Source organism: Mytilus trossulus, chromosome 7, assembly GCF_036588685.1.
Source record: "Mytilus trossulus isolate FHL-02 chromosome 7, PNRI_Mtr1.1.1.hap1, whole genome shotgun sequence".
Classification (NCBI taxonomy): Eukaryota; Metazoa; Mollusca; class Bivalvia; order Mytilida; family Mytilidae; genus Mytilus; species Mytilus trossulus.
This window is the reverse complement of record NC_086379.1, coordinates 53,066,858-53,089,390: the sequence shown is the minus strand read 5'-3', so window position 1 is coordinate 53,089,390 and position 22,533 is coordinate 53,066,858. Positions and strand designations below refer to the sequence as shown.

At 30.3% G+C, this 22,533-nt stretch overlaps 1 protein-coding gene across 3 annotated transcripts; it reads left to right on the top strand.

Moving 5' to 3' along the window:
* Positions 1–1,371: 1,371 nt before the first annotated feature.
* On the top strand, positions 1,372–21,883 carry LOC134725289 (ADP-ribosylation factor-binding protein GGA1-like). Of its 3 annotated transcripts, XM_063588980.1 has the most exons (18): positions 1,372–1,501; positions 7,045–7,205; positions 7,845–7,943; positions 8,624–8,782; positions 9,283–9,354; positions 9,936–10,016; positions 10,920–11,057; positions 11,276–11,360; positions 11,641–11,733; positions 12,365–12,376; positions 13,893–14,009; positions 14,980–15,074; positions 15,501–15,708; positions 16,059–16,200; positions 16,710–16,924; positions 17,420–17,583; positions 18,122–18,232; positions 21,112–21,883. In XM_063588980.1, exons 1-18 carry the CDS (start codon positions 1,405–1,407, stop codon positions 21,202–21,204), a joined length of 2,142 nt encoding a protein of 713 aa, XP_063445050.1. In that variant the 5' UTR covers positions 1,372–1,404; the 3' UTR covers positions 21,205–21,883. The 3 variants fall into 3 exon arrangements, with proteins under 3 accessions (XP_063445050.1, XP_063445051.1, XP_063445052.1); XM_063588981.1 differs by lacking the exon at positions 12,365–12,376; XM_063588982.1 differs by lacking the exon at positions 13,893–14,009.
* The last annotated feature ends 650 nt before the right edge of the window (positions 21,884–22,533 follow it).

Below are 22,533 nucleotides of genomic sequence, written 5' to 3'. Positions count from 1 at the left end.
TTTCGCCTACAAACGACTCATCAGTGACGCTCGATTCCAAAAAAGTTAAAAAGACAAATAAAGTACGAAGTTGAAGAGCATTGAGGACCAAAATTCCTATAAGTTTTGCTAATTAGAATATAACGATAGTTTAAAATTTGATAAAAATCATATTAAATCAAATCACCTGCTGTCTCTTCTCGACTGTTTAAAAACTTAAATGCAACAAATTTTTGCATCAATCGTTTTTTTTTCTTCAACTTTGTTATACGAGTGAGATACCTCAGTTAACATTGCTTTTTTATAAAGTAATGTGTTAACATTATCCGATTCTGATTTGAAGCAAAAAGAAGGGTACGTCATTTGTCCCCATTGTTTTTTAACATAATTTCTGAAAACACATAAAAAGAATTATATTCACATATTTTATGTTAAAATTATATCGTGATTTCTGTCTACCACCAAGGACGTATGTTGGTTAAATCCTTGCTATCACAAACATGTATATATAGTCTATATAATGTCTATAATCTATACAAAATCTGACAATTTTTCACAACCGATTTTCAGCAGTGGATGATCTAGAGCTCTTAAAAGGGGGTTCCCTCGATTGACCTAACAAAAGGAGGGGCTCCAGTCATGCTTTAGTGATTCCCTATATAACCAATAAAAAAATCAACATAAAAGACTCATATAAAAGGGGACCCGAAAACTACACACGATTGTTGTTATAAATTGCTTTGGTGTAAATAAAACATTCAAGATTTTAAATGAAAAACACAAAAGATAATTGTTTTAACAGCTTGGTCTGGTCTCTTTGATTTGAAACAATAAAATATAGCAATACACTAGTATAACCAAAACATGATAAAATTTTCAGCACACAAAAAAAAAACGTAGTCAGCATCTCACTTTATTTTGAAACAAGTCAATGAAACAAAGTTATAGCAATACCCTTACCAAAACATGATTAAGAGTTATTTAACACAAAATAAAACGTTGACAGAATCCCACTTTATTTAGAAAGGGTTAAATATTTTTTCAACAATATACTATCCAAAACATGATTAAGATTTATTCAACACAAAAAAAAATACTGTCTCACTTTATTTGAGACAATGACAACAAATATAAGAATTCACTTACCAAAACTTGATTACAAAGCTATAGTTATTAAACACAAAAAAGACTTTGGGTTCGAACATGTAGGGTGCGAAAGTAAAAGTGGGCGAACATGAGTAACGTGGAATGGGCGCGAACGGACCCTAGGATTCCTGGACTCGGTATAGGGTTAAAACAAATAAACTATCACAACAGCATATACAAATCATATATTTTAGAAATATCAGGTATTCTGTAGAGTTGGCGACTCCTTCTTCTCCAGGCCAACATGACCTAGTCCTTCCGAGATGTTCGGAAATCATTATGATTTATTTTAGCAGACGAATTTTTAGCCGGAAGTCACGTTACTTGCACGCAAACAAGATGGCGGAAGAAGACCGAAGTCTAGAAACATTGCTGAGTAAGTTTGTTTTGCGGACGTTACAGTTATTGTGGGGACTTTCCTTTACAATGTTCAATATTTAGAAATCACCAGTATTCTTTTCTTTTTTCTTCATAGACAAATTTAATGTCAATGTTACGAAATAGCTCAAAAGGAAAGCCGACATATTTTTGTGTAATCACTGTCACGGACACTGATTCAGTTTGAAACTGATGTTTTGTGTTTATTCTCTGCTATAATTCTTCCAGTAAGCGGTCACCGTCAACTGGTTAGCTATCCAGCAACATGGTTGAAACGAGTTTTTGAAATATTTAGATATATAATATGGAGTTGTATGGTTTGTAGCTTGTCTTACCACTGATTGTAAACAAACATGATGCAGGAACCTGCAGATCTGCAGATACAAAAGATAAACAGTTATATATTTAGAAACTCTTCTAAAAATGAAATTGGAAATGGGGAATATGTCAAAGCAACAACAAAAGACCACCAACAATGACCAATGGGTCTTCAATAGCGGGAAACTCCCACACCTGGAGGCATCCTTCAGCTGGCCCCCAAACAAATATGTATACTAGTTCAGTGATAATACACCTTATCGCTATTTCCGCTTGACCCGAGAATCTGTTCCGCTTGAACTATTGGCGTCATACAACAATCACTTTTCCATTGTGGCGTCAGATATTTTGAATTATGACATCAAAATTTTACGGGACCCTGTGTGATGTCCAGTAATGGCGGACAAATAGCGATAAGGTGTATGGACGTCATACTTAACTCTGAATATACATAAAAAAACTAAAATTAAAAATGGGGTAATCGTAATCTGTAATCGTAATCGATTGTAATTGATTACATTTTTTCAAGTAATCGACAGTAATCTGTAATCGAAGACATTTTCGATTACATGTAATCGTAATTTAATCTATTACAGCAAAAATTTTGATGTAATCATCGATTACTTTTCGATTACATTTCGATTACTTTAGTACAATAGTTTGATAAAAAATTACCTATTTCAGACGTAAATATGTATGTTATCACTTTATAGTACAGATAAAATATTAAGCATCAACAATACTTGAGAGTTAAGCAACTGCCTTATATCTACATGGTCTATCTATTGTCTCAAGCTGCATTATGAGTAACCAGATCCCCTACCTAAATTTACTTTATATCTAGCTTTTGAAACAAATTGATGTATGTGGTTGTCAATAATTCAAGAGCTTTATTATTAAAATAAGAAAATAGATTTGAAGTAATAAAAAAGATCTTAAATAAGAAATGTGTCTGTCTTTTGTTAAGTTTTGTACTACATTTTTAAAAAGTAGTAAGCTTATTTGTATTAAATTTCCTGAAAACATCATTTTCAATCAGAGTTGAAGTTAAAGCTTATACATGTATATAACTTAAATTAAAAAAGAACAAAATGAAAATACTTTTAACAATGAACCAATGGCAATACATAGCAATTATTTTTAGAAATAGATACATGTATCCCTTTGACACTATACATATATTTTGTATATAATTTGATTGAAGAAGTTAATAAATCTTAACACCATTCTTGCATTTACTGATGAGATGATAAATGTCTTCTAATCAAAAACAAACATACTTTGTTTTTATTTCAATTATCTTATGTCTAATTAAGAAGGAAATTTACAATATTTTGCCCAAGGTTATAAATTGTACTCCAGTGGCAGTTAAATAATCTGTAATTAGGGTGGTCATCCAAACAAAAGGTTTAAATCATGCATGTCATTATAAAAATAAATTTTAATCTTAAAAATTAGCTGAACTAATTAAATATTCTACTTTTTTTTTATTATTCCTTATAAACATTATAATTAATTATTCTAAAATAATTTTTTTAAAGAGTAAAAACAAAAAAGCTAACGTAAGTCAGAAAGGAAGCTAAATTTTTGAAAAACAATTAGTTATGAATAAGTGATTATTGCAAAGCAATGACATCTTTCATTTATGTTGAAAGTCAAATTTTCACGATTTTTAAATATTTCTAATCTTCATCAAGAGATATAATCTAAAAAAACAGCTATTAACTTATAATTTAGAAACAATGCTTTGAATGATGCATTTGGTAAAGATCTTAATTTCCACTATACAAATGTTGACCAATATAATTATGTTTTACTCATGTTATTTTTTGTTGAAATGTTGAAGTATGTAATTGACAGTAATCAAAAAGTAATGTAATTACTTTTGATATAGTAATCGATTGTAATCGATTACATACTAAAGTTTGAGTAATCGATTAATAATCGATTGCACAAAAAACCTACATGTAATCGATTATTAATCGATTACATTTGTCAGTAATCGTGCCCATCCCTGATACAAGACTAACAAAGTCCAAACAGAGGCCCCTGACTTGGGACAGTTTCAAAATTGTGGTGGGTTTAACATGTTTTTTTGAGATCTCAACCCTCCACCTATACCTCTAGCCCATGTAGAATAAACAAACTCACAACAATACACACAGTAAGCTCAGTTTAAGAGAAGTCTAATATTTGAATACGAAACAAAATAAAAAAACCAAAATGACAATAATACAGAAATGACAACAGACTTCTAGCAGTTACTGACATGCCAGACCTCAATTAAACTGATTAAAAGATTATATCTTCATCATATGATAATCAGGCACAATTTTTATCAACTACGGATTAAATCTGTGGCCAATTATTTAGTGTAGAGGGCTTATCCTTTGATTGGAAAAGCTAGAATCGTGATATTCATTTTATTATACCTCGCTAACACTCAGGATAAAATTCGAATATCACAGCCCAGGCCAAGTCTCCCAAAAGGGACATATATTCCGTACAATTGTATAATGTCCAGTAAAAGTCCTGCTGTGCAAAGCATGAAACAGTCATCTACTTAACTTTTTAGTTTTCAATGCTTTCTTACGAGACGGTCATTCTAACATGAATTGCAATATTTTTGACCCAACCTTTTTGCCTTTATAAATTTAACAGCCACATATTTCGGGTCATTAAGTGACATGATGATAAATTACTATCAAAACAACCCCTACTTCAATTCTTTCTAATTTTAATCAAGGCTAATTAGATGTTGGACAGCTGAAATCTACCTGTTCAGGTGATAGGTCAAACTATTTTCAGTACCATACAATGATCGGTCTATTCACAATTATTTTCTTACATTTCAGCGGTTTTTATCTAATAGATTTAGTCCAAAAGATTAGATTTATAAGAAATACGATTATAAACATGATTTGATGAAAAATTTAAAAAGGTTTCAAATGGAAAATAGTCAGTTCTAAGTAATATGAACTAGAACACGTGTGCGCATGTGCACAGGTGGGAAATTTAATTATACATCCTTCTTTTCCACAAAAATGTGATACCTGTATCTAGCATTTATTTCAAATATTTTGTTGAAGAAATATCATGGAAAGAGCTTCTTCACTCTGTCATGCTTTGAAAACATGCAGGGATTTTTCATATCTGTTTCTGGTCCATGTTTTACCATTGTCCAGGGCTCACACTACTTCAGAATTATAGGGAGAAGTGACTTCTCTTTTTGAAACTGATAGGGAGAAGTGGTGAGATTTGAAAGAGAAGTACTCTTTCGCGCGGTGCCCTACAATGTTTGGATTATACTATAGCATATATAGTATAAAGGGTCATATGTAAATAATGTTCTTTTTATAATGTTCAATTTATATCTGAGTATACAATTAAAGCAACATTTCAAATTAAAAATTGTTAAGTTTTACTCAGGTTCTTGTGAGAAAGTACCAATTCAATATTTAGTATCTGCACTAAAAAAAAAAAAATTTTATCTTAAAAAGGTAAAGAAATTATAATACATGTATATCAATAACAATTTAATTCAAAACTATCTTGTGTATGAAAATCAGTGTTTTTCATTAAAAAAAAATAAAATTATTAAGCTGGGCCATAACATATTGATAATAGTATAATAGTCATGATAGTCTCAGAGTCAGAGTTAAACAACTTTAATCAATAGTTTGAAACAATCCATAAAAAATATAGAGAATCAGTGGCGGATCCAGGAATTTTCATAAGTGGGGGCCCACTGACTGACCGACCTAAGAGGGGGCCCACTTCAGTCACGCTTCAGTGATTCCCTTTATAGCAAACAAATTTTTCCCCAAAAAGGGGGGGCCTGGGCCCCCCCCTAAATCCGCCTCTGAGAATTATATACACCAATCAATTAGATGTAACCAAAAGTCTTTTAATTCGTGTGGAATACGTAATTTTCCCCTTTGGGATCAATATTCTTCTGTCAGCTGTTCCATCCGTGCGTCCGTAGTAATTATTGTAAAAGTACGGATTTTGGTCATAGCTGGTCCGGTTGAGATCCGTAGATTAGAAATCGGTCAATGGCGGATGAATGAAAGAAAATTTACAAAAATAAACAATGTTTGACAAGTTATTTGGAAGGGAACATTACGTTTTTAATGTAATAAATGGATTAAACACTTACTGGAGGCAACTTGTATCACGTTTAAATGAAGAAACAAACTTATTTTGCCGCCGAAATATAGGTTGATGTACGTTTTCGAGTAACAAGCACCGGAACAAGCGGAAATGCACGAAGTGATAACAAGTTGTATTTTTATCAAATAACCTGCAACAGACTTCAAAGACAATGCTTCAACCTCTTTTCTTAAGATAATGAATCGTTTATGTCTAAATTTCTTTAATATCATTAAAAAAATTGATGTTTCATCAACTTGGTAAAAATTGAAAATGTCTGATGACGGAAGCGACTGAAAGCGAGTTTCGTCAAGAACAGGGCGACTTCTTTTCGCTTTTGGGGGTCGGGTAAAGCGAAGTGACGGTCGGGAAAGCGACTTCTTCGCCCACTTCGCCTGGTAGCGTGAGCCCTGTTGTCAAGTCAACATCCAGTTTTAGGAAAATGTGATTTTAAAAATGAAAGTAAAGTTTTTGACAACATCATTTTGCACAAATAAAGAGTCTCTAGTAGATATGAGCATGCTGATGTGCACACTTCAAATGATGCACTGCCAATTTATTTAACAGTTTACGTCAGAACATCAAATTCATATCAAAGTAAAAATAATATCGTTTTTCTTTTTTTTTTATCTAATGTCAGTCATAGGGATGGCCATCTGATTACCATAATTGTCTATTGCGACTTAGTCTTAAGGGATTAAAATCGGATCAGATATAAAATGTCCAGCTGGCTCAAATATTTTTTGGAATCCCTGGCCAAGGCCATGTGTAAATTTCCAACAAATCTATAGCTTCCATGAATTATTTCTTAAATATTATTATGCAGATAACCTGTTAAATGATTTATCACACTATATTTGCGCCTTTGGAAGTGTTTACTTTGTTTCACCAGCTGACCAGAAGATTACTTGATAAGTTTGGGTCAAAAGTATCAATGTCTGAGTCTAAGTTATGAAGGCTGGGTCAACGTATTTGACTTCACAAAGCCTTGATATGCAATTTTATTAAGAGCTGAAATAGTGATATAGACAGTGGGACAACTGATTAATCTCATTATCTTCCTTTTTATAGATAGAGCTACAAATCCAGCAAACAGAGATGAAGACTGGGAACATATCTTGGCTTTCTGTGATCAAGTCAACAAAGAGATTGAAGGTTCTCAGATTGCCGTTAAATTATTAGCACACAAACTACAGTCCCCTCAGGAGAGGGAAGCATTATACGCCTTAACTGTAAGTGAATAGCCATCAAGAAAAGGAAAAAAAAATAGAAATACATACTTTAATTTTCTTAGGATAATAAGGCATCCTTGGTTTTTATTTTTAGTATATGAACATTAAAAAAGAACACCAACACAGATAATTTCTGAGAGTTGATAAATATAATGGGTAAACATGTACATATGTTCAAAATTAACCAGGTTTTTCAAAATTTTATCTACTTGGTATAATGTAAATGTTTTTGATATGAGAAAGCCAAATTGTGTAGTTTTTCTTCTGTTTTCTTTAAAAAAAGAACAAATTCACATTGCCATACTGATAGGGAAAAAAACCCAGTTGAATCAATAGCATAACAAATTAAATTTGGTCTTCCTAGAAGGGAAATGTTTTTTGTGTGTGTGTGTGCATATTTGATTTTATAGATTTACCAAAGTTTGCTTATGAATACATTTTAAATGTTGAAACTAGACAACAAACTTAAATACTGATGGGAATTTTCTGTTTTGTTTTGTACTATTTACTTGTACCCTTTAATTTGGTTCATGGTAATAATAGATTAAAGGTTATGTAAGCTTCAATTTTATTATAATTTAATTGTTTTTAATTGGTAATTTTTGTTTTTTAACTAAAATTTTAAATTGTCTTTTGTAGACATTAGAAGGCTGTGTCAAGAATTGTGGGAAGAAATTTCATCAAGAAATTGGAAAATTCAGATTTTTAAATGAAATCATTAAAGTGGTTTCACCAAAGGTGAGTTTTAAAAGAAGGTAACTGAAATAATTTATTTGGAAGTTATTGGTAATTTATTTTGATTGTGGATCATTTGCATATCATTAAAAACACATGAGGAATGGGATTAATACAAAGGTTTGAAACAAATACAATGAACATGATGACTAGTTTGAATATATAAAAAATCTATCATTTACTTTTCATAATTTGTAACTTTGATTAATAAAAAAGCAAGAATTGAACTCTTTTAATTAATTTTGTTTGCTTTAGGAAAGGAATAGTTACCAGTTTTATTTGCATTTGCATTTTCATTTCCATAATATACAAATTTGCTTGTTAGATGACTGAATAATTGCCCCTGATAAATCTTTCGGGTGGGTGGATCATGTAATTATGATACAGTACATAACAAGTCTAAAAGGGTACAACACCACCAAAAATAATAATAAAACAAGCAATATGTTAAATATTTCGGATAACAGATATCCTTTATCAGTATGATCACTATGTAAAATGAATCGTGTTAATCAATTCTGATTATACTATCACAACTTGAAATTTACACAATACAACAACGAAAGCAAACATCAGAGATGCTGGTACAATTTTAGAATTTCAAAACACAAAGCAAAGACAGCATGTGCTTGTTATATATATAGATATGAATTGACATGTTATTTATTGATGTACTTTTGAAGTATCTTGGGAAAGCAACAACTGAAAAAGTTAAAAGAAGATGCGTAGAACTAATATATAGCTGGAGTAGAGGACTACCTCAAGAAGCAAAAATATTAGATGCTTATAAAATGTTGAAACAACAAGGAGTTGTCAAAGAAGACCCAACTTATATAGACAAGGTAAGGGGGACAAGAATCATGTATTTTAAGATCATGTAGGATGGTGACATACTTAATAGGTGTAGCTATTAAAGAACTATTTTATAAGGAAAATTGTATTTCATTATTCCTTTGTGAAAATGTTAAATAGCAAAGCAGAGTTGTGGCTCTTTGTTTATATGCAATTGAAGATATTTCTAAGAACGGCCATTTCAGAATAGATTTATATGGCAGACCAATGATATTTGGTCTATTGTTTTATTAGCATTAATGGCTTTGAGTAAGTAGATTTTCAGACATGTCATGTCTCAGTGAATTTGTTCAGAAGAGTATGGTATAAAAGGTGTGTTAAGGAGACTGATTTGATGAATTATTTGCATAATTGGTTAAAGTCTAGTTATCTTTTATGTTGTATCTCCCCATCATTGATATGGGACTTATGTTGCAAATGTACCTAATCCATTGATACATAGATATATGATAATAAAAAAAAAAATCTATTCTGTTTTATTATATTTCAGACCCTTGATATATTCCCTCCACCACAACCACGAGAAAAAAATGCTATATTTGAAGATGATGATAAAGCAAATGTAAGAACATGTATATGCTTATAACTAAGATTAAGTCAGTTCTTAATTAGATGACAACTTTACAATTACAATAAGGAAATATTTGAATGCACTTTTAGCAGTATAAATATTTGTTAAAATTGTAACAATCAGAAAAATTTGAAAGTAAGAAATATTGCTGTTATTATGATAACCTATCTCCTTTATTTTTTGCTTTTGTTGTTGAGTTACTGTCTCTTTAACATTCCTCCCTCATTATTTATTTACATATTTAAATGTAACAAATACACCACAACTTTCACTATTCCCTTCATTTGACATTCTTCAACTATATTTTCATCTAAAAAAATCTGAATAACTTTTTTCTGACATATTGTCAGTCAATCAGAGTTTGGGATACACTGACATATTCATAAGCACGCATTCTCCGGGTGTGGGAATTTCTCGCTACATTGAAGACCTGCTGTTGTTTTTTATTTTGGTCGGGTTGTTGTCTCTTTGACACATTCCCCATTTCCATTCTCAATTTTATTAATAAATATAGAGTTTATACAAATTAAAAATAAGAAAATGTGATATTAACTAGATATTTTTTTGTACAGTTATTACAAAAGCTGTTGCGAAGTAAAAATCCACAAGATTTACAAGCTGCAAATAGACTGATTAAAAATATGGTAAAACAGGTAAGAATTGTTCCTATAACAGTTACATTCCTTTTACTAAACTCATCATAGATAAATCATTAAAATTTTGTAAGCAAAACACACTTTGATCTTTAAAAGACTCATTAGTGATGCTGAAATAATAAAAAATAAAAAAAAGGCCAAATAAAGAATGTTGGAAGAGCATTGATGAACCAAAATTCCGTAAAGTTTGACAAATACATTTAAGGTGTAGAAAATCTTTAGTATTTCGAAAAAAATCAAAGTTTTGTGAATATTTGAATTTAAGTTATGATATTTTCACTCACAAAGGCACAGAGGACCACACAATTTTTAAAAGTTCTTTGTACTACTGAAATGTCTGTACTTGTAAATTTGAAATCTGAAAAATAAAGACAAAATATATTTATAACATAAGTTACTTTCAATTTCTATGTCTTAAGTTTTCAAATAGACTTGTGTATTATTGACCTATCCACTAGAATAGTGAAGCTAACATGTGCAGATGGATGTCTTTATATATTATCTCCTCTTTTGTCTTGGGTATAAAAGTATTGTTTATAAGTTAATTTCACCTTACCCTAACTTTATTACCAATCTCTACTGCACATTGAAAATGATAGTACGCACTTCAGGTTAATGTTTTTGGTCAAGGTAGTTTTTGATGAATTTGATGTTCAATCAACTTAAAACTTAGGGTACATGTTCCCAATGATTTAATCTTTTTATTTTTAATGCCAAATTAGAGATTTGACCCCAATTTCATGGTCCACTGAACATAGAAAATGATAGTGCAACCCCGTATTCTATGGACACATTCTTGTTTTATTTTTGTTCACTTTTTTAAGGGATGGGTGTTGTTGACTTATAATAACCACAATTTTTAAAAATATGAGTTTACTTGACTAAGTACATATTTTTTAGGACACAGAACGCATGGATAAAATATCTCGACGTATAAATCAGCTGCAGGAAATAGACAATAATGTAAAACTCCTGAATGAGATGTTGGCTCATTACACTAAACAAAATAGTTCACAGTCAGACAGGGATATGATGAAAGTAAGAACTAAATAAATGTGATAATAATTAAAAAAAAAAATAATACAACCTTGTTCAATCCTTTGTAACACTTTTCTCAGCAACTACAAATAATAGCTTCTTGATGCATGGCATTTATTTTCATCTGATTTTCAGTTCCTTTGAGGTATTCCCATCAAATTAAACACTTTAAATTTAGCATAATTTTTCCATTAATCATATTATCTATTTTGTTTCAGGAGCTATACGATACTTTGGAAAAATTGCGTCCAAATTTATTTAGACTGGCAAGTGATGTTGATGAAAAAGACAATACAGGAATTGGTAAATACATTAATAACCATATTTAAATATTTACAGTTTAATACAAAATAGACATCACACTAACTCAGCAAATATGCTAGGTTGAATAGAATTTGGTTTTGGGAATAAAACCTTTCTTTAAAATTCCTCTTCAGTAAAGTCCTTAACAAAAATGTGTACTAGTCGGTGGAAATGGACATTAATTGTTGGCATACTCACTTTGTTACTTGAATTGTGATTTAAATAATATTTTATTCATATAGGGCAAAACAATTCCATCTTTATATAATTATTTTTGCAGCTGATATTCTTACCACTAATGATGATGCGATGAGGGTTTTGGCAAGTTATAAGAAAATTGTGGAAGGAAGTACCAGTGATGAGTCTAATTTAGGTAAGGCATTCTATTACTGAGTTGGGGGTCTGAAAAGGATATTTAATGCTTTGTATAACATTTACCTGTTAGTTACATGTCAGTGTATTGTCAGATAACATTGCGTTGAAAATTCAAGATCTCTGTAAAATTTCTATTCTAAAAGTCACACAATCACATGGCTCATAAAGGTTTTCCTTTAATTTTGATGGAGTTTTTATATTTTTTCTTGTCCTTTTTTCAAGATTTTTCAAAGTCAACCAAAATGATTTTGCAAATATAGTTTGGGGTCAAATAAAAACTGACATTAAAGGTATTTCAAATTCAAAATGCATTATTCAGTCTCAAGATCATGACTAATATTTGCACTTTCAATTTGCTGAGAGTTTCAATAGCAAATCACCTAAATATCTTCTTAAAGAAGTTGTCTCTGGCTGTTAGTGTTATGGTTTCCACTAGATATAAAAGATTAAACTGCAAATCTTTCAAATATAAACTATGGTCCAAATTTGTCATTACCAGACACATTATGTGATAGATCAAACCTAAGGACACATGCTCTGGATTATATCTTGTGTTAGAGACTCCAGTTCAAAGTTTAATCATAGAATAAATAATAGCTACAATTGAAACTGTTTTCTTATAATTATAGCTTTCTTAAGAGGTGAGTTATTGTAAAGTTATTTTTGTTATCTAATTACACTATATATTTATTGTAAACACATTTGTAATTGTTATTCCTTGTCACAGCTTTCATATCTTTTCATAATAGTTTAGAGAAATCCTACCTAATGTAGATAGTTTTACCTTATGTAAAAAATGTATATCATTTTATTGATTGATAGCATTTTTAATAAGCAACATTTATATATCTAAATAATTTTGTTTTAACTGTTCTTTCGTGTATTTATGGGTGGTTTATACTGTAGTCTAAAATTGACCAAATGTTATAAGATAGATTACAGCTAATTTCCTAATGCTTGTAGAGTAAAACTTCGGTAGGCTTGCTTGCTCTGTTTGTATAAACATTAATTCAAGCTTTGTAATAAGCATTGACATCTTCAAACAATATATAAAGACATATTTAAACCTATATATCATACTTAAATTAGATTGGACGTTATCCCAGTTACAATTGTACAATATTCAAACAAAGCAAGCAAAGTAACCAAAGTCTTGCTTTACATGCATTAGGAAATTAGCTGTAATGAAAGATAATTTTGGAAATACATATGAATAACTGATTCACCAAAACTAAATCATTCCTGTGCATGGATGGTCTGACAATTATCATTTATGTAACCAGAAATTCTTGAAACAATTCAAATTCAAAGATCAGCACAATTTAACTCTGGCATTATTGAATATTTATCTTGAAAACATTTTCTGAGTACATATAAAATAGTAGTCTAGAATGAAGACTCATGAACGACCTAACTGTTAACTCTTAGACGGTATATCTTCAAGACATTTAAAATATACAGAACACATAGTATGATCATAATTCCTGTTATAGGTGTTCTAAACAAAGAGAAACGTAGTAATATATTTATTTAGCATTTGTTTTTCTTTCATTGTGGTGATGGTATTTTTTTAAACATATACATTATTTAGTTGAACAATATATATATATTCATATCCTTAATACTTTTAACTCTGATAGAAACTCGTTAGGTTGTGAATTTTGTTGAATTTGTATATTTTCTAAAGGCCCTTTTTTCTTAAAAATCAATGTAAATATTTGTTTTTAAAGATTGATGTAGTGGATTTATTTTTGTAGATGACAAGAGTCCTACATATTTCTTTATAGTGTCCGTAATACTTGTGACAATTTTGATATAGACACTTTAGCGTTGACTGACTTATTTTGCAAGCTGTTTCTCTTTCCTCCGACTTTTTCTAGTGGGAAAATAATGTGAATATATGTCCTATCCACCATGTTTAACTGGCATTTTCATTTTTCTTCTATATGAATAAATCAATAAAAACGAAATTCACAAAAATAAAATCCTTCAAAGTTGACTAGAAAGTGCTTAGTAAAAAAACAATACCCAAATATCAATTGGTGTACAATGATCTAACCACATTGATGTTGACCAGAGTAGTAAGGTGTAGACAGTATATATTGTATCAGTTTGAACCTTACTGTACCAATACAAGCTGCTTGTGTATATTTACAGCTGGTGCAGGAAACCTTTCCTCCCTTCTTGACTTGAACGAACCTTCCTCACCTGCAAAACCTGACACTAGCACTGCACCATCTACAGATATACTGGACGAAGAATTGTTAGCTTTAGGTAATATGGTATATGTAAAAGCTTGGTGTAGTTACAGTAGTATTAAGTATTAGTAAATTTTGTATTTATTTGTAATTTTTTTGTCATATCAAGTTATATGAATAAAGTAAACTTGTCTTCAGTATGTTTTAAAAGGAGGGGGAAGATATTCAATTCTTGTAGAAAATTTTATCCATGAACATAATTTTTTTATATAAATAAGGCCGTTAGTTTTCTTGTTTGACTTGTTTTACATTGTCATTTTGGGGTCTTTTATAGCTGACTATGCGGTATGGGCTTTGCTCATTGTTGAAGGCCATACAGTGACCTATAGATGTTAATTTCTGTGTCATTTTGGTCTCTTGTGGACAGTTGTCTCATTGGCAACCATACCACATCTTCTTTTTTATATTGTTTGAATTAAAAATATGTTGGGTAAGTTTTGTTAGGACTAGAATCAAACAATACAATTAAACATATAGGGCATTTAAATCTTAAAATACAGTTATCAGTGGTGTTTATTTATGAATTTTGTATGTAATAAATGAAGGATTCATTAACTGTATACTCTTAAGGTGGAATATTGGATCAGGATTTACAGTGAAACTAGCTGTACAGAATACAGATTTTTTGCCACAAGACTGTTTGATTGATCTTTTTTCCCATTTTGAAGTACCCCGGTACACAGTATCAAAGTAGTTTAATTATTTTGCATATATACCCAGGATTCCAACCAAAATATGTTCTTTCAGACTGCCTCCATTAACTCTCAATTCTTTGTTTTAGAATAAGTGTATTGCCTCATTTTTCATTCAATAAAATAAAAATAGTTTATATCTATAAATGTGCACTTTGAAAAAAAGTTGTTAAAGCATTAGTTTCTCTAAAAATAGGAGAAATGGACCTTATGTCCAAGAGATACACTATTAATACTTATTTGTTTGAAAGGTTGTATGTTGTTTATTTAAACTGTTCAAATAATTACTTTCAGGTTTGGGTGACAGTAAAACAGATGACTCTAATAAAAGTACCACATTATTAGGAGATTTAGATGATATATTTTCAGCAGTTTCTCAACAAAACACAGTAAGATTTTAGGGTTTTGGATTTAAAATTAGGTAGCGAAAATTATTAGAGGAAAAGGGAATTTGAACTTCGGGACATAAACCATTTCCCTTATAATTTTCTGTTGTCTCTGAAATATTAAGAAAGAATAAGAAAGGGAGAGCAGAAAAGGTAGATTTCTTTCATTAAGAAATGAATACACTTCATTATCAGAGTTCGCAAAAAGTGGCGTTCCTCAGGATTTAACCACCAAAATTTTTTGTAGAACCGACACAATTTTAGTATTTTTCAATAGAATTAATAATGAGAACTAGCAGATTTTCTTCAAGGACCACCATGGAAAAAAAGATTTCGCGAACTCTGCATTATTGATTTGAGATAATTTAGTTGTGTATAAAGCTGGTTGTAGTAATTAAAAGCTTTAGTTTTCTATAACATTATTCACAGGTACCAGTTTCACAAACAGGATTACAGACAACCAATATGTTTTCTATGCCATCCATGCAAGGAGGAACATTCCAATCTCAACCATTAAACCAGTTCAACACAGGACAACCTACACAACTATCAACACAACAGGTTCAGAGGCCACCACAATACAATAACCAAGCATTCTCACAACCTCAACAACCATCACAAGGCTGGAGCTTTCAAGGTTGGTATGAACAAAGTGGTGTAAAAATCGGAGAATCAAATATTGCATAGTTTTTTCCTCACAATAGATCTGTTTTAGCACTGTGGTTTGACATTAGACTGTTAAAGAGCATGTAAGTTTATGCAGTTTTTCTTGTGGAGTTGTATGTATAAATAATCTTTTGGTACTTTGACTTGCACATGAAGAATTTGTTGCATAGACAAACTTTAAATCTAAGTATTGTACGTTATTGGAGTCATGTCTGATTGCTGATGTTCAATGCAACACACATGAAATTTATTTTTCTTAAAAAGTATGTTGTCAATATATATATTTAAAAGTCGCTAGTTTTAAATTGTATTATTTTATAGGTACCCCTTCTGTAGCACCCAGTCAGCAGAATAAAACAGCTCAACAGTCCACTACAACTACATCAATGGGTGATATTGATCTGTTAGGACAATCATTGATGCAACAAAGTTTACCCAAAGATTACATCAAACCTATTATTCCGTATGTTTTAGATATACAATTATTAATTTTGCTTAGAAGTTGATTTTTTTTTACAGAGCAGAGTTTTGTTTTGTAGTTTTACCTGCAATCAGCAATCACTTCCTGCCCATGTTCTTCAACCTTTGTCTATGGATGGTCATATCTGAAACCTCTGGCCAATGTTATCAATTTTTTTTATTGTTCCTTGGGTATTTAGTTTGTAAATTATAGTTAGGGATTTGAGTCATCAAAAAACATGACTTCTGTTGCTAACAATAGAACAATGAGTTCAGCATGTTTCTATTTTCATACAATAACCCTATATAGCGATTAATTCTGACCTTGACTTTCTTTGCATTTAGTCAATAATTTTTCAGTTTCAAATGTCATGCTTTCTCCATTTATTATGATCCATTTATTCAGTAAACATTTAAAAGACGCAGATTCTTCAGATTGTAACAGTGAAATGTCTTATCGATATATTTGTTTGTCTTGATCGTAAATTTTATAAATGAATATTTGTTTTTCAGCCCTCCAGAAAAGAAGACATTAAATCAGATGTCTACCAGGACCACAGATGGACCATTGTTAGCCACAGTTAGTCCCTTTACAACATCTCAGACCACAGTGACACTGTCTTCACCTGTCATATCTAGTACCACTGCTACTCCAGTAACTACTCCCAAACAAGGAGAAGTCCAACCATTAAATGATGTATTTGTATCTATAGAATCTGTACAACCAGGTAGGTTTGCTTCATATGAAATTCATTGCAAAATTCAAATCGACTGTTTATTGCTATATCATTTTGTGCTTACACACATTCTAAAATTTTGTTTGCCTTTGCAATATATTCTTAAGCTAGTTATTGGTTGATTGATTGTTACTTGTTTAACATCCAGTGATAATTGTAGAGCAAGCGAAATGAGTTTATTAAATCCAATGTCAATAAATAGATGTCATAGTTTCATTATACATATCCTTTTAAATACAATATTAAACATGCGACCGTCATGTTTTTTTTCTCACATGACTTTTAAATATTTATATAGTCATCAGCATGTTTAACTTTAGTTTGTTGATTTTTTGAAAAAGTAAAACTCTATATAGTGACTATATACAATTTACTAGGTAAAAGATGAAAGCTTTGTTCTATGTTACAAATTGTAAATCTTTTCATTGAGAAACTTACGTGTATTAGTTAAGCCAATTCAACTTATATGATTGTTTCTTTTCAAAGGAACATCACCACCTATAAATGCCTATGATAAAAATGGACTGAAAATAGTAATTCATATAGCTAAAAACCGTCCTAGAGAAGATGTCCATGTTATGGTTGTGTCTGTGATGAGTACAAATACCATTGCTGTGAAAAACTTCTCATTTCAAGCTGCAGTTCCAAAGGTATATATACACACTAGTATTTATAGGGTGTACGTGTAGAGATATTTGATAAATAGGAATGAAGTCAACTACAATTTTTTTCACATAGACTATAACTGGTACAAAATATATTCAGTTGTTTACTTTTTTTTAACTTAATTTTGGTTGGCTTTTGATATTTGTCCACAATTCATTATCAATTAAAAGCTTGTTTGAATTTGTATCACTGCAAAAAGTTTGTTAGCAGAAGTTAATATGAGAAACACTATTTATTATACTTGTACAATTGTCATGTTGGAGATATATGTCTTGTAAAAATCTGTGTTTGTATGATTAAAAAGTGACCCCAGAATAACATTATGCTATGGTTGATTGTATTTTATGTATTTTATTTGATTTTAAAAATAATCTTATTTGTTCTTTTTTCCAATTGTAAGATTTAAGAATGCGAACGATGCATTTTAATACATGTTAAAAAATGTGGGCACAATTTTTTATGTTATATTAGATATGACTAACTTTACCCCTCATTATTCTTGGGTACAATTTAATTTTGTAGGCAATGAAGGTAAAACTACAGCCTCCATCAGCCACAGATTTACCATTATATAATCCAATCTTACCTCCAGCAGCAATCACACAGATCATGCTCTTAGCAAATCCACAAAATGTAAGTTATATCTGTTGATTTGTTTTGTGATAGATATAATCATGATTTAGATAATTTTTACTGGTGTTCATCTAGGTTTGTTTATATCACTTTTAAATCAATGTTTTAAATTCAGACTTTCATATATTTCCTATCATTAATCGGTAAAACGCCTATTAAATTAAACTGGTTCCTTCAGGGAGGTTTTCTGAACTGTATTAGGCTACCCTGATCTACTTTATAGTTGTTTCCTCTGATGCTTTATTCCATACAATTTTATTCACTTTTACACAATAATTAAATTTTCCCTGAAGTTCCAACATACAGTTTATTTACAGTACAGTATAATTGATATGTTTTTTTCTCTTTTGGTTAAAATATGTTGGTAGCTTTATTTTAGATAATATATGTTTCTTAATAATATAAAAGAAAGGTGCAATTTAGTCAAAGAATAAAATTATTATGTGAAACTTTTGTGGTCAACATTTCTTATTATTTGTAAAACAGTATCCGAAGGTAAGTTTGTAATACTACTCAAGAGCATCAAACATTATATACATAAACCATCCCTTCATTGCTTTGTGTAAATTAATGCAGCAATTGTATCTTCATTCTGCAACCTATGAAAGGCTAATATGCCCCTTCACAGTAAATTTCGCCATATTGGATAGGGGTAGATTTTCATAATGGAGGTAAAAATGGTGTTAAAAATATGAGAAAACATTGTTAAAATAGAGCAGTTGCTTAGAAACATGCATAGGGTTTCCCCACACTTTCATACTATTTCCACCTCTTTCTAAATATCTGCCCCTATCCAATATGGCTAACTAACTGAAGGAGTCTATTCATATGAATCATCCATATCACCAAATTCCAAAGATCATAATCAATTTCACTGACTCTCTGAAATCTTATATTTTCATGCATAACATGTTTATAACAATATTGCTGCTATTGTATGAAACATTCAGCTCGATAAATATTCAATTACTTCTAATCTGCTATTATGTGTACACAAAAACATTTTTATCTGCTGTCCACGAGAGAGAAATTTTCTGCTAGAAAATCTTACTTCTTTTCATGGCCCAAAAAACTTTTATAAACCATTGCATGGTATCAGTATAAAACTTAGTTTCATGCTTTTTAATGCCATAAGAAAGAGAACTATAATGACTTTTCACATAGACATACAAGATCAAATAGCATGTATAAATGAGTTAAAAGACAATGTACCATCAAGAACTGACAGTGGATTTATAAAAATGAAACAAAAATTGTTAAGAAATCAGCAATTGAAAATACAATCATTTCGTTTGATTTTGTTTTGTTTCATTATGGTGAGTTGAATAACACCTGTATCACTCAGATTACAATTCTACCTTCACATCTAAGTTTGTATTTAGCCTATTAAATACTTATTTAGCCTTGAGAATTGAAAGGTCAGTTTCCCATTCATACAATAGAAGTTGATAAATTTGGCTTCATGCCATTTACCTTGTCCAAAATTAAGGTCACTTTATTGTTATTGTGATATTGTTAAAGTACAAAAGAACCCTAGGCCTATATTCTGACCAATACTTAAAATTTTGTGCATATTGATTTAATTCTTAAAAATCTGTTAATGTTGAGTTTTAGGGGTTATTTAAGGTTATATTAAATTGCATATTTCTTTACATGGTAGTTTTTTTTTCAGATATAAAAAAAAACTATCTGCTTGACTGTTATAGAAATAGACTATGCTTGCAGGTTATCTATTACACTGTCTTGTCTTTAGTTTACACCAAATCTGACAAACTATTATTTAGTTGCAAAATATTTTAAATGAGACCTGAAATTTTAAAAGTGCATTGAACAATGTTGAAGGTTAAAATAATCATATAAACTAGAATGAAGAAACATCTTGGTCCCAAAAAAACATCATCAACCAGGATATAAAATTCCAAATATTAATTTATCATTGTTTCTTATACTAATATCAGTTGAAATCTCAAGCCACTGTTTTTTATGTTTACAATTTAGGTCATGTCCCAACAGAAAATCAATAAATATGTCATTACAATGTACTCTTAGCACAAACACATAAGGTCACTGTGAAATATACAACTAGGGCAAGAAACATTCAGTTATACCAAACCAGTTTGACCAGATGTTTAGTTTAAAACCAGTTTTACTAGATGTGTCCTATATATTGACAATGTAAATGACATGAGGACCTGCATGGGTTTTTTAATATCTGTATTCTTTAAATTTTTATGGCATTTTCCTTTTAACATGTTTAATAGCCTTGAAAATAACTCTCATTCTGTAAAATGTTCATGAAAATGATTTTATTATATAGTGTTTTTGTTACAAGATTATTTATCAATTATGTACATTGATCATTATATTATCAGTATTGCATTATAGTTACTAAAGTTACCTTTTCAAGTTATTTTGCACATTTATTATTTATACTTTTGCACCACAGTATTCTCTTTATTTTATTTTATTGTTCATTTTCTATTTTCTCTATTTTTTGTTGCTATTACATGTATTCTCTATACTGTAAACCCCATTCTGACCCTCATAGGTAAACTTCTATTGTATGAATGGGATAAACTGACCTTTCAATTCTCAAGGCTAAATAGGTATTTCATAGGCTAAATACAAACTTACCTGTCAAGGTAGAAATGTAATCTGAGTGATATCGGTGTTTTTCAAGTGACCATAATAGTGTTTTACTTATTTCTTTGCATGCATTTATCTAATCAGGAGCCTAAACATAGAAAAACAAATATACAAGATTTGTTAAAAAACACTTATTGTATTTCAAAAGTAACATGTATTTCCAATTGGTATTTCCTATTGTAATTTTATTTTTAAAATTCATAAAAGTTTAACATTATTTTTGTTTATTTCAGGAAAGGATCCGATTAAAGTACAAGATAACCTACAGTTTGGACAGTGAGAGTCGTTCAGATGTTGGAGAAGTGGACAATTTTGTGTTTTCATAGCTTTATCAACTTTTTATTTATTTGTCAGTAGAACAACTGGGCATGTGCAAATGAGATGAATGTAGATATCAAAGTGTGAATGGTCATTAATTATAAATTTGACTTTAAAAGTCTATAAATATTGGTGATTTCGTCCCTAGTAAATGTACATTATGATAAGGAAAACAAATTTCACAATTTAATGTGTTCTGCTTCCATATATATGCGAAACTTCTTTTATTTTTTCTCACGTTTTCTCTATTTATTCTGTCTTTAATGTTTTCAAGTTTCGTGAATTATATAGTGCAATACACACTTGAGCTCAGCTAGACCTGTTTGCTTGATCACCTTTTTTTTTATAATAAATACTACTTAGATTTTCAATATTTGTTTTAGCTATGCAAATCTTGTATAATATTTTTCTTGTGGTTAAGGTAGACACATATATATTTTTTCGTTGTTAAAAAGTGAAAAAAAAAAAGATTAAAAAAGGGAGCAATTTCATCTTTAATTAGAACAAAGTGGACGCTGGGTATTTTAGTATGTAAGTTTTATGGTGTATCTTTGTGATATTGTTCTGTGATATACACTGCCATAAATTTACTTCAATACTTAAGAACTGTTAACCAATACTCACAGCATAAACTTGTGCTGTTCATTTACATGAAGGGAACATTATCCAAATAAAGTTAGAAAAGGAGTTTTATCTTGTTTATTTTTTATTGCCTCAATAGTTTGTTAAAAACTTGAAAAATTTACTTTAATCTATTGAAGTTATATAAATAAATATTCAAATTTAATTTTAACCATTATCTCTCTTTGCATCGTATAAAGTAGCTGTTACAAAAAATAGACCACTTCCGAGTTTGTTCTTCACCAGAAAAAAATAGTCAATTATGCACGCCTTTATGACGTCATTTACTTTATAGAGGGGATCGCCTGTATCCCTGCACTATGAAAGTTCACCAAGTGTCTTAGTGATCGTCATTTTAAAGGATGAAATAGAAATAATGGTTGTTCTGTAGGTACTTAATCACAATTCTTTAAGTACTGCAGTGCTGATTGTCAATTATGAGAACTCAATTTGGGCAATATAGCATCATAGTTTTCCAACCACTTGCTTAACATTGGAGCGGAAGTGACGATGCCCCTAAAATGCACGAATTATGTTCACTAAAACCAAAGTTTTTAACGGAAATGCATCCAACTCAAAATTTGTCTATTTGTGCACTGAGTTTATGAGAAGATTTTTTATACCAGTATGCCATGCTCCATGCTAAGAAGTAGTGATTTATGTGTTAGACCTATGTGTCATTTGGTTTCTGGAAGCCAACTCAAAATACTTTTGAT

What these genes read in the sequence shown, in the direction of transcription:
- LOC134725289 (XM_063588980.1), top strand. Translation starts at nt 1,405, where the DNA reads ATGATTTATTTTAGCAGACGAATTTTTAGCCGGAAGTCACGTTACTTG. An exon ending in AAGCATTATACGCCTTAACT is followed by an intron (nt 7,206 to 7,844) that starts GTAAGTGAATAG and finishes TGTCTTTTGTAG; the next exon opens with ACATTAGAAGGCTGTGTCAA. An exon ending in CGAAGAATTGTTAGCTTTAG is followed by an intron (nt 14,010 to 14,979) that starts GTAATATGGTAT and finishes AATTACTTTCAG; the next exon opens with GTTTGGGTGACAGTAAAACA.